The sequence below is a fragment of the Mandrillus leucophaeus genome, unplaced genomic scaffold, assembly GCF_000951045.1.
Source record: "Mandrillus leucophaeus isolate KB7577 unplaced genomic scaffold, Mleu.le_1.0 Scaffold339, whole genome shotgun sequence".
NCBI classification, from domain to species: Eukaryota; Metazoa; Chordata; class Mammalia; order Primates; family Cercopithecidae; genus Mandrillus; species Mandrillus leucophaeus.
This window is the reverse complement of record NW_012103576.1, coordinates 2,887,317-2,900,047: the sequence shown is the minus strand read 5'-3', so window position 1 is coordinate 2,900,047 and position 12,731 is coordinate 2,887,317. Positions and strand designations below refer to the sequence as shown.

The window sequence follows — 12,731 nt, the reverse complement described above, 5'->3', positions numbered from 1 at the left end:
AGCCAGGCATGGTGGTGCGCGCCTGTAATCCCAGCTACTTGGGAAGTTAAGGCAGGAGAATTGCTTGAATTCAGGAGGTGGAGGTTCCAGTGAGCTGAGATCACACCACTGCACTCCAGCCTGGGCAACAAGAGTGAAACTCGGTCTCAAAAAAAAAAAAAAAAAAAAGAAAAAAAAAAAGAAATCTACTTTGTTTCTTATTTTGAAGGTAATATATAGTCATTATAGAACATTTGGCAAAATAAAGTATAAAGAAGAAAATAGAGCACACTCTTAAGGAAAACCTTAATGTTTTGGCATATCTCCTTATCATTTTTAAAAAAATGCTGGATGTTATTTCCAGTGGTTTGCTATTATGAATTATACGGCAGTGTGCATTATAGTATATACATTTTTGTATGCATCCCTCATGGTCTCTTTAGTGAAAGAGGAATATGGACCAATATGTTAGCATTTTAAAGATGTTTTATAAACATTGCCAAATTGCTCTCCAAAAGGTTGTACCAATTTCCACACTCACTAGAATGCCCATTTTTCTGAATCCTGATTAACGGTGATTTTAAAAAATATTTGCCAAAGGGCTTCTCATTATTACTTTGCTTTGCCTTTATTTCATCATCAGTGAGGCTGAACATCTGTTTCTAGATTTGCAGCCCATTATTCTTTTTCTTTGTAAATTGTCTATTCATACCCTTGCCAACTTTTTTCTACAAGTATTTTCCTTATTTTCTTGTTGATTTTACATGAGCCCTTCATGTATGAAGGATATTAACTCTTTGCTCTAGCACTTTGTTGTGTATTGTATTACAGGTTGAATATCCCTTATCCAAAATGCTTGGGGCTGGGCGCGGTGACTCATGCCTGTAATCCTAGCACATTGGGAGGCCGAGGCAGGTGGATTTCCTGAGCTCAGGAGTGAGACCAGCCTGGGCCACGTGGTGAAACCCCATCTCTACTAACATACAAAACATTAGCCAGGTGTGGTGGTGGGTGCCTGTAGTCCCAGCTACTCTGGAGGCCAAGGCAGGAGAATCACTTGAATTGGGAAGGTGGAGGTTGCAGTGAGCCAAGATAGCACCACTGCACTCCAGCCTGGGCGACAGAGTGAGATTCTGTCTCCAAAAAAAAAAAAAAAAAACGAAAAGAAAAACAAAATGCTTGGGACCAAAGGACCAGAAGTGTTTCCAGTTTGTATAAACGTAATGAGCTATCTTGGGGCTGGGACCCAGATCTAAACACAGAATTCATTTATGTTTCATATACAACTTGCGCACATAGACTGAGGGTAATTTTATACAATGTTTTCAATAATTTTGTGTGTGAAAGTTCGTGTACATTGAACCATCAGAAATTAAAGGTGTCAGATATAGAATTTTCCATTTGTGACATCATGTTGGTGCTCAAAATGTTTCAGACTTTGGAGCATTTTGAATTTTGGATTTGCAGATTAGGGATGCTCAGCCTGTACCATGGACTTACTTTTTCTTAATTTGATATGTTGTACTTATCATTATTCTTTCTTGATGCTCAAATTTTCCCTATTTGAGGGTCAACATGAGTTCCTTCAAGCCAGTGCCTGTATTCTTTTTTTTTTTAATTCTTGTTTTGAAATAATTTCAGGCTTAATACAGGAACATTATAAAATGATATAAAGAATATCTATATCTCCTTCACCCAGATCCCCCAGCTGTTAGCATTTTAATTTAATTGATTGTTCTGAGACAGGGCCCTGCTCTGACACCCACGCTGGAGTGCAGTGTTAAGACTATAGCTCACTGTAGCCTTGAGCTCTTGGGCAACTGTCATATGTAATCTACAAAAAGGTAGTGTTACTTCCTCTTTTCATTTATTGTATCCGTTTTATCTAACTGCATTGGCCTATACCTCCAATTTAGTATTAAATAGTTCCTAAACTTAGTTGAATTGGCTCTAGTATTTCTCATTAAGTAGGATGCTAGATTTTGGGCTGAAGTGTGTGTATGTGATCGTGTAACATCTATCAATTCCTATTTTATTTTTATGACTTTATTTTTAAATTTATAAACCTCTAACTTATCTGGAACTTATCTTTTTGTAAGGAGTAAGGTAGTCTTTTTTTTCCTAATGTTTTTTCTTTTTTTGAGACAGGGTCTCACTCTCTTGCTCAGGTTGGAGTGCAGTGGCATGATCCTAGCTCACTGCAGCCTCTAACTCCTGGGCTCAAGTGATCCTCCCCATGTACCCTCCTGAATGGCTGGGACTACAGGTGTACACTATGCCTGGCTAATTTAAAACAATTTTTTTTTGGTAGAGACAGGGGTCTTGCTGTATTGTCCAGGCTGGTCTCAAACTCCTGGCATCAAGTGATCCTATGGCCTTGGCCTCCCAAAGTGCTGGTATTATGCACATGAGCCACCGTGCCTGGTTTTTTTTTTCTATTTAATTCTTCCTTTTTGTTTGTTTGCTTTTTTAAGAGACAAGGTCTTGTTCTCTTGTGCAGGCTGGTCTCGAACTACTGGCCTCAAACAATCCTCCTGCCTCCCAAAGTGCTGGTATTACAGGTGTGAGCCACCATGCCTGGCCTTTTTTTTTTCTATTTAGTTCTGCCTTTTTGTTTGTTTGTTTGAGAGACAGGGTCTTGTTCAGTTGCCCCAGCTGGTCTCGAACTGCTGGCCTCAAACAGTCCTCCCACCTTGGCCTCCCAAAATGCTGAGATTACAGGCATGAGCCACCATGCCTAGCCTAATTTCTGCTTTTATCTATATTAACTCCCATCTGCTTTCATTAGGTTTGCTTTCTTCCTTTATGTTCATCCTTTGTTTTCACAATAAAAGTCTTTTAATGTTACAAATTTTCCTGAGTATGACGTTAGCCACATTTCATAAGTTTTGGTATATATTTTTCTCATTTTTGCTATTTTCTAAATAGTCTACCATTGATTTTTTTTTTTTTTGCTTCATTTTCTCTTTCATGCAGTTGTTAGGAGAGTAGCTTTCAAGTTCTAGTTAGATAATGTGTTTTTTATTTACAATATCATTTCCAGCTTTATAACATTATAATTGGAAACATGGTCTGTTCTGTTTTTTTTTGGTATAATTATTGAGGTTTACATTGAGACCTAATCCATAGTCAATTTTAATACATGCTTCATGGATTCTTGAAAATGTCATCTTGTAGTATTCAAAGATATCTATGTATCTAATAGTCCTACATTAATATTTGTTAGTATAATTATGTGTATTAATTCATCTGATTTTATTTTATTTCTGTCCACTTTATGTGTGATAAACTTCAAAGTGATGTGTTAAATTCTCCCATAACTTTCTCTCTTAGTTTCTCTTTGCATTTCTAATAGCTTTTTTAAATTAAAATGTTTGATTTCTTAACTGACTCAGAGTTTTCCTGATGTATACCTTTATTGTGTATTTAGGCCTTTTTCAGTGTAAAATAATCTTAGTCTCATGTGATATTTTTATTTTGGCCTTGAATTAGTCTTTGCTCTGGATATTGCCACCCACTTTTAATTGGGTGTTCCTGTACTTGTCTTTTTCTTTGCAACCTTTCTGTGTCATCCTGTTCTAGATGTATCTCTTGTACACACTATGTTATTTGAATTTTGTTTTATTACCTTATCTGCATGTTTTTGCCTTTTAAGTCAATAATGTCTTACTCTTTTATAAAATAAATAGATATGGCGAGATTGTTAACATTAATCTCGTGCGGGACAAGAAAACTGGGAAATCCAAAGGGTTCTGTTTCCTCTGCTATGAAGACCAGAGGAGCACAATTCTGGCCGTCGACAATTTTAATGGGATCAAGGTGAGTGTGCTTATTAAGCAGATTGGTTGGACTTTTTTCCCATGTATAGGTGTTTCTTTTTCTACCTGATTCCCAGAGACACAAGGGCAGCACTTGTCAGCTTGGTTTGTTGCGGGGGCTGCAGAGATGTGGAGACACTGGTCAAGAAGAGATTCCAGGAAATAATTCTGTTGGCTCATGGCCCTGCAGTACTTGCTTCTTTTCCCCATCTGTAAACAAACCATCTCCCCAGGAGCATAGGCACCAGGCCTGCCTCTCATCCAGGCCTGTTTTTCACCTTTCTTTTTTTACTGTCTACTATCATCTCTGGTGCACTGGAGGATGAAGAGACTAGCAAACATTGCTCTTCCATATTGTCCTGTGTTGGGAGTTTTGGGCTTCAACATGGCCTCATAATCTAGGACATACCCATGTATGCCTGTCATATATCTCCAGTGACCTAGCATATTGGGCTCTATAAATTCTCTGGTTAAAATCTGATGACAGATTCTACAAAAGTAATTTCATCCTGAAATTTTCTCCCCCCAGTTCCCTCTTATTTCCACTGTCGTAAGTGAGGCACTGAGTTCTTAGAAGGAGATAGGGCAAGTCAGGCGTATTGACGCTCCATGTGGTTGCTGCACTCATTTAGGAAAAAAGCTGCAGTTGAAATGAACAGTGTCACAGAGTTGGTGTGGGGAGGCTTGAGTTGGAGAGTTTGTCACTGATTCACGAGTATGGGATAGCTGGAGATTATAGAACAGAGTGGAACAAGGTTCTAGGCTTGATGGTTAAGGAAGCCAGCAGTCAGAGGACGTCACTGTAAAAGGAAGGTTTTCCAAAGTGTTTCAAAATGGAGAAGAGGATACATAACAGAAGCCGCTCAGGCTTCAAGGTAAAAATAAAAATCTGCTCTTGTATTGGAACAATAAAAGCCAAACTTTAAATTTTGAATGGCTTTGCCTAGAGAGTAAGTCTGTATCTGCCTAAAAATAGAATGTTTTTATTTTAAGTGAGGTGTTAATTTTTTGGGGGGCGGGGGGAGGGGGGCAGGGTCTCACTCTGTTGTCCTGGTTGGAGTGCAGTGGCGTGGCCTTGGATCACTGCAACCTCTGTCACCTGGGTTCCAGTGATTCTCCTGTCTCAGCCTCCTGAGTAGCTGGGATTATAGGTGTGCACCACCACACCCGGCAAAGTTTTGCCATATTGGCCAGGCTGGTCTCGTACTTCTGACCTCAAGTGATCCACCCGTCTCGACCTCCCAGAGTGCTGGGATTACAGGTGTGAGCCACTGCGTCCGACCAGAGAGGTTAATTTTTTGTTGTTGTTCACCTGGAGAGTTGTGATTCGTAGTGCAAGAATCAGTGTGAGCCTATTGTTCCAGTATGGTGGGGCTAGAGCAAGGTGTGAGGGCTTAAGAAAAAAGCAAGTGCCTTTTTCTCGATTCCTTTCTCCCTCCAAACTGTTGGTCTGACTTTGCCTCCTAATTACTGGGTCGAGAAAGCAGTTGTAGCATTAAGCTGGATTTCAAGAATTCCTTCTAGGTGCCAGACCTTCCTAGGGTATGTTTCACTGTAAACTTAGGTTACAGATCAAGGGTAATTCATTATGCATCTAAATCTCAGTCTTCCCTGATGCTTGTGCTTTGAGGTAGTACTTCCTAGTCTGTTTCATTTTATGGCACATACAGAACATGAAGATATTTGCATGGTGCCCTGGAGTAAAGTGATGAGGCTGCTGGTACAATTGCCCCAGGCCTCACCTGGCTGCACTGAGAGGCTGCACTATATATTTTATAATAATAAAATTATATTAACTAAATATTAGTATAAATTAATATTTAGGTGTACATGCTATGACACACCAGTTGCACAGGTCTGCTTTAGTGACAGAATTTAGCAAGAAGGTAAAGGATGTAGTTCAAATCATGGTTCTCTGTAGCTTGTGTTCAAATAGTTGGCAGTTTGGTATGAGGGCCGTCTTCACTGAAGCGTTGCCTGTCTTGCTTAGATCAAAGGAAGAACTATCCGAGTGGATCATGTGTCTAACTATCGGGCTCCTAAGGACTCGGAAGAAATGGATGATGTGACCAGACAGCTCCAGGAGAAGGGCTGTGGGGCTCGTACCCCCTCACCAAGTTTGTCTGAGAGCTCTGAAGATGAAAAACCAACAAAAAAGCACAAAAAAGGTAAAGCATTAAGACCTAAGAGAAGATTCTGGATGGCCTTAATGTCTGCTCTTCCTTGCATTCATTGATAGTTGAGAATCAACTCAAGTGTGAAAGGGGAAGGTATGGGGAAGCATAGTTTAATTGGGAAAGTGGGGAGTATCAGTGGAAGGCTGGTGCTATGGGCAGAATTGTCTCTCTCCCCAAGTTAATATGGTGAAATCCTAACCCCCAGTGCCTCAGAATGCGACTGCATTTGGAGATAAGGTCTTTGAAGAGGTAACTCAGGATGGGAATTACCTTGTACAGCAACTTGACACATCAAGGGTGACAGACATCCAAGTTGGCTTCTCGAGGCACTCTCCTTGGAGGCCTAGACAGTGGCCCCTTCATGCTGCTGCCAAGGTTGTTCTCTTTATGCACATTCCTCACCTCCTAGCATGTGAATTTTTTTGTTTTGTTTTTTTTTTTTGAGACAAGAGTCTTGCTCTGTCGCCCAGACTGGAGTGTAGTGGCGCGATCTCGGCTCACTGCAAGCTCCACCTCCCGGGATCACGCCATTCTCCTGCCTCAGCCTCCTGAGCAGCTGGGACTAGAGGCACCCGCCACCACACCTTGCTAATTTTTTTGTATTTTTTTTTAGTAGAGATGGGGTTTCACCGTGTTAGCCAGGATGGTCTCGATCTCCTGACCTCGTGATCCACCCGTCTCGGCCTCCCAAAGTGCTGGGATTACAGGCGTGAACCACCGCGCCCGGCCGTGAATGTTTTTGAACTATAGTACCTGTGTTTGATGTAACGTATTCAGCAAAGAAAGGTGCTTTTGTTTTTTTTAAGGGAGTTCTTTATTTTTTTACCTTTTCTTATTTGCTGCTGCTTTCCTTTATCCTCCAGACAAAAAGGAAAAAAAGAAAAAAAAGAAAGAAAAAGAGAAAGCCGACCGAGAGGTACAGGCAGAGCAACCATCCTCTTCATCACCCAGATGCAAGACAGTAAAGGAAAAGGATGACCCTGGCCCTAAGAAGCACAGCAGCAAGAACTCAGAGAGAGCTCAGAAGGCAGAGCCCAGGGAGGGGCAGAAGCTCCCCAAATCCAGGACTGCCTACTCTGGTGGAGCAGAGGACCTAGAGAGGGAGCTGAAGAAGGAGAAACCCAAGCACGAGCACAAGTCCTCAAGCAGGAGGGAGGCAAGAGAAGAAAAGACCAGGATTAGGGACAGAGGGCGGAGCTCAGACACACATTCTAGCTGGTACAATGGGCGTTCCGAAGGGCGTAGTCATAGAAGTAGAAGTAGGAGCCGAGATAAATCCCATAGGCATAAAAGGGCCCGGCGCTCCCGGGAGCGGGAATCTTCGAATCCCAGTGACCGTAGGCGTCACTGAGGACTGTTCAGCTGCTCAGTAGATTTGGAAATAATTATGTTTTTTAAATGCAGTCAAATTCAGTTGGGTTGTTACTATTTTTGTATCTAAAACTTCTGGGGCTGGATTCTTTTAATCCCTTGAGTATTAGAGTCATTGGGAGGGCTGCAGTTTCAACAGCTAGATATCCTGGATATTCTTCGCACCATCCATTGTCCCTGGACCAGAGTATGTATCCTGAATTTTGGTTCATAAATACGGCTCTTGAACCCATAGACCTCAGTTGAAGATGGAATTTTTAGGAAAGGGAAAATACCAGATAATTCTAGAATTCTAGTCTTCGTGTTAGATGTTTACAGCCCAGCATCTTGGGACATTTCCAGTTACTAGGTTTGGACAGTTTGATGTGAACGAATGGGATAGAATTTTTAAAATCAGCCAGCTCCATGCCCAAACCCTCCTGTTTACAGAAATTTTTAATGTCTTGTCTTTTTCATTAAAACTTTTTTGTTTGATATGCCTCTTTCCACATTTTTTCCTTGCAGTGTATTGATTATTTATTTGTATTGAGGTGAAATTCACATAACATAAAGTTAACGATTTTAAAGGGAACAATTCAGTGGTATTTGGTACTGGACATCCACAGTGTTGTGTAACCATTGCCTCTGACTAGTTCCAAAACATTTTTTATCATCCCAAAATGAAACCCTGTACCCATTAAACAAGAACTCCGCATTTCCTCCCTCCTCCCTGTCACTAGCAACCACCAATCGAATTCCTGTTTATGAGCCTATTCTGGATCTTTCATAAAAATGGAATTATACAATAATGGCCTTTTGTGTCTGGCTTCTTTCATTTAGTGTAGTGGTTTTTTATTTTTTTATTTTTTATTTTTTATTTTTTTAAATTCGAGATGGAGTCTCACTCTGTCGCCCAGACTGGAGTGCATTGGTGCAATCTCGACTCACTGCAACCTTTGCCTCCCGGGTTCAAGCCATTCTCCTGCCGCAACCTCCCAAGTAGCTGGGATTACAGGCGTGCACCACCACACCTTGCTTATTTTTGTATTTTAGTAGAGATGGGGTTTCACCATGTTGGCCAGGCTGGTCTTGAGTTCCTGACCTCAAGTGATCACCTGCCTTGGCCTCCCAAAGTTCTGGGATTACAGGCGTGTGCCACCGCACCCGGTCTAATGTAGTGTTTTTGAGGTCCTCCACGTTGTAATATGTATCAGTACTTCATTCCTTTTTATGGCTGTATCATATCTCATTGTATTGATAGAGCACATTTTGTTTATGCACTCCTCAGTGGGTGGACATGTGGGTTGTTTCTAATTTTTGACTAGTCAGCTTCCTTTTTGTGTTCCAGACATACCAGGCTACCTTTTAGCCTTTGTCCTTTTTTCAAGTAGCCACTGTTGCTGGTATGGGAACCCTTTGTCAGCTTCATTGTCTGTCTTTCTGGTCTGCCTGGCACTTCCTTCTTATTTTGACTTTTAGCTTTCTCCTTTATCTATCAGTCTCTTAACAAGTTTGGTAGGTACTAGGTCACAGGACCTTTAATAAATACTCCCTGGTAAATTATTAAAGGTCAGATTTCTGACCCTGCAAAATGAAAGACCAGAGCTTTAATAGTGAGAGCACTAAGTTGGACTTCCCTGTGTGTTAATTTGGACCCTTGGTTAGACATGCAGGAGAGTTTGGGAGAGTTTGTGGGGGATGTCATGGGGGAGGGTCGAGGAGTCTGGGAAAGCTGTCAGACTATGATATAGATCTAACCTCTGGAGAAGAAATAGGAAGGAAGGGTAGGTAGGAAAAGTCTTGTGCAGTTCTAAGACGATTTCAGCTAGACCAAAGTGAGTTGAGCCAGAGTCACCTGTCAGGAGCCCTGCTACATCAGTCGTTGTAAGCTGTTCATGCTATTGCCTCTTGGCCTCCATCTCAGCCATCGTGGCTGCTGTGCTCATGCACCCATTATGCCAGTGCTGTGGTAGCCAGTGACAAAGGCCCATGAACTGGGTTAAGTCATTTCGTCGGCTTGTTTTTGTATGTGGCAAGGAATTGGATCACACAATTATGGGAGCTGGTTAGGCAAGCCTACAATTCATGAAACAAGAGCTGACACCGGTGGGATTTCTTCAGGGAAATCTGTTTTCCTCTTAAGGCTTTCAACTGATTGGTTGAGGCCCACCCACATTATCGAGGGTAATCATTACTTAACTGATCATAGATGTTAACCACATCTACACAATCCACTACTCTCCCCTTATCAACGGGATATGTTCCAAGACCCCCAGTGGATGCGTGAAACTGGCTAGTGCTGAACCCTAAATATACTATGTTTTTTCTATACATACATACTTATGATAAAGTTTAAATTATAAATTAGGTACAATAAGATTAACAACAATAACAGTAAAACAACAGTTATAACGATATACTGTAATAAAAGTTATGCGAATGGAGTGTCTCAAAATATCTCACGTATGGAATATTTTCCAACAACGGTTAACCACAGGTAATTGAAACCACAGACTGGGGGGGATTACTGTACCTTCACAGCAACACTGAGTAGTGTTTAATCAAGCAACTGGGTACTGTAGCCTAAGCCGAGCTGACACACAACACTAACCATCACAGTTTACTATCCTGTCTGTGGAGGGGTTTCGGGGGAGGAGCTTCAGAGGTTTCCACATGGCCTTCTTCACTATGACAGCTCTCACTCCAACAGACCAAGGAGCCATGGGGGCATTACTCCCACTGCCAGGTCAATTCCAATTACACACTTAGGGCTAGGAAATGACCACTGACTGGGTCAGCAGCAGGCCCACTGTGAATCCTGTTTTGGCCAGCACTTCAGTTATCACTTGGCCTCCATAAGCCCCCAGTCTAACCAGGGCCGTGATGATGCTTCCTGTCTCTAGGTATCAGTCAACTTAGATCTTGGGTCCAGTGTTCCGCCGAATGTTTGAGTATTCTTTCCCCAGTGTACATATCCCCAAGTAAGTGGCTGTAGGTCCCTTTGGGGAAGTACTGGGTGAATCATTGCATACTCACCATTGTCCTTCCCAGGGATCCAGCCACCTCTTTCCAGACCTGAAAACCGGCTGAAGTATGGCAGCTAAGCAAGGAAGTAGGACTTTTTACTGGGGGAAGCTCCCGTAGCCTCCTGCTCCTCCACTCCTCTTCAGCTTGTAAATAGTGAGCAACACCCTTGTTGACTATTGCTCCTAGGGACACCATGTTCCATTATCCATCTCTAGAACTTCCTGAAGGTAAAGCCCCTGTGGCTGTCCTTTAGACCTTGTGGTTCACTCTGGTAATATAAGCCAGTACTCTCCAATTGCTCTCTGAAGTCTCACTCATGGAGTGGACACACTTCCGGGGACCTGTTCCAACTGGGACTCCAGATGACTGTATCCAGGACTTCCCAGCACTGCTTGATCTGGGTGTAGGTATTCTCCCCAGTTCGTTGGAAAAAAACCAAAAAACCAAAAACAAAACATCTTTTCCTTTTCCTTTTCCTTTTCCCTTTTCTCCTACTTTAGCTTTTGCTAAGTTAACTATTATACTCTTTTGTTATGTTGGTCATTAAACTTTTAACTGCATTTGAGTGTAATATTGCAGTTTCTTTTGCTCGTGAATCCTCAAACCCAAAATGATGAAAGTAAAACTTTCAGCAAAACAGTCACACAGGCAACCAAGTAGGGCAAGGTGACCACAGTGTGCTACTATTTAACTGCTCACTTCCCAGGGGAGGGACATTGGCTACTTTGCTTATAACCCAAAAAGTCCTGAACCCCTTGATCCTAGGTTCCTCGGTTGCAATTCAACTGCCTGTATGCGTAGCGTCCATCTGAACCTGTTGCATTGTCCTGTGGCACTTGGGGGCAGGCGAACTGGAAAAAACACACTGATGCTCATGTTGCTTGCTGTGTTGTAATAAACTGTTTTGTTTGAGCCCATTAAATTTCACTGTCTACGTTCTACACCTATGATGAAGAAATGGCAGGTTTTCTCCTGGTCATTCTCTATGAGGTGGGAGCTCTTCCTTGACGGTATCCCTGACCCAAAGTCACGTGTTAGGGGAGTCCTTTGCTTCGTAGAAATGGTCTGCCTTAGTGTCTCTGCCACACCGAGAGATGCCTGTAGAAAGTTTGGTTTTGGTGAAAATGCAGTGATGGATGGTGGGTTTCAGCCACGTTGGATTTCAGTTGCAGTAGTGTTGAATTTCAGAGCTCAGTGGTCAGCTACGCTCCCTGCAGTCAGAGGTCTGAGGGGCACAGATACATCTTGCACTAGGCCCAGCCTGAAACAACTCACTAGTCATTGACTTTAGTTAAACTTTGGGAACAGTGAATGTTGACTTGTTCCTTTCACGAGTTGACTTCACAGAGCACAGTTGGAATTCATTAGTGGACAAATTGCTAGTGACCTCAAACCTAAACAGCCACACTGAGTGAAGTGCTCATGAAGAATGCTTTTTAGTTCTTAGCATATAACATATTTTTTTTGATGTGGCCTAATTAACACCTGAATCTGTCAGTCTGTCTTTTTTTGTTTGTTTGTTTTTGTTTTTATTTTTTGCTTCCTCTAATGTATTGAGGCATGTACCTAGTAAGTACCTGTCTTGGTAGTTTATGGACTCATGAATCCTAAGTTGGAAATAATCCTTATCTGGTACAGGCCATTCCTTCTGTAAACATGTTTTGAAGCTCTTTGAAAGAAGTAACGTGGTCATCATCTAAATGGGTATTCTAGTGAAGTGGAAAGTGCTCCCCACGGTGCTGTTATGACCAAAGAATAAAGTCAAACGTTTCCTGGTGTCCTTTATCTGAAAATGTAAACTTAGAAGATATAATTTGAGGAGTGACTATTTGCACTATGAATGATTTAACCTAGACTTCTTCCTTAATAAGTGGCCCCTGATTTTTGCAAGTGTTACTGGAAACAGCACCGCAAATAGATGATAAGAGCAGGTCATATTTTTCAACAGGAAATAATGAACAATTACATTTGTGATAAGCATTTGGTATTCTATAACTGAAGGATGATCAATGGTAACTCATCAAAAACACATTGGTCCCTAGATGGATCATTCAAAACACTGAAGCTATGTGCCAGGTGCTATAAAGTGGCAAAACCATAGGACACATGTGAATTGTGTTACTCTATATGCTTGTCATACAGATGTATAGCCATTGTAATTGTATATTTAATCTCAAAACAATTTGCTCTCCAAAGTCAACATCAGTCAAAAATTTGGTTCCTTTTTGTTGGCTTAGAATTTAAAAGATTACTTTGGGGATAACTGAAGATGACCTAGCTTCTTTAAAGAAGCTGTTCAAAGAAGCCTGAATGAATGTTTTCTTTTTTAAAAAAAAAAAAAATTATTTCCATAGATTTTGGGGAAACAGGTGGTATTTGG

The 12,731-nt window shown here is 41.5% G+C and overlaps 1 protein-coding gene across 1 annotated transcript in view; it reads left to right on the top strand.

The window, feature by feature from the left end:
- The window catches only part of RBMX2 (RNA binding motif protein, X-linked 2), a 20,574-nt gene extending 12,753 nt beyond the window's left edge, over positions 1 to 7,821 (top strand). The window contains exons 4-6 of the mRNA XM_011988829.1: positions 3,669 to 3,798; positions 5,788 to 5,965; positions 6,838 to 7,821. Of these exons, the coding sequence (XP_011844219.1) occupies positions 3,669 to 3,798; positions 5,788 to 5,965; positions 6,838 to 7,325 (796 nt within the window). The 3' untranslated portion in view covers positions 7,326 to 7,821. The remainder of the gene's footprint in view (positions 1 to 3,668; positions 3,799 to 5,787; positions 5,966 to 6,837) is intronic.
- The last annotated feature ends 4,910 nt before the right edge of the window (positions 7,822 to 12,731 follow it).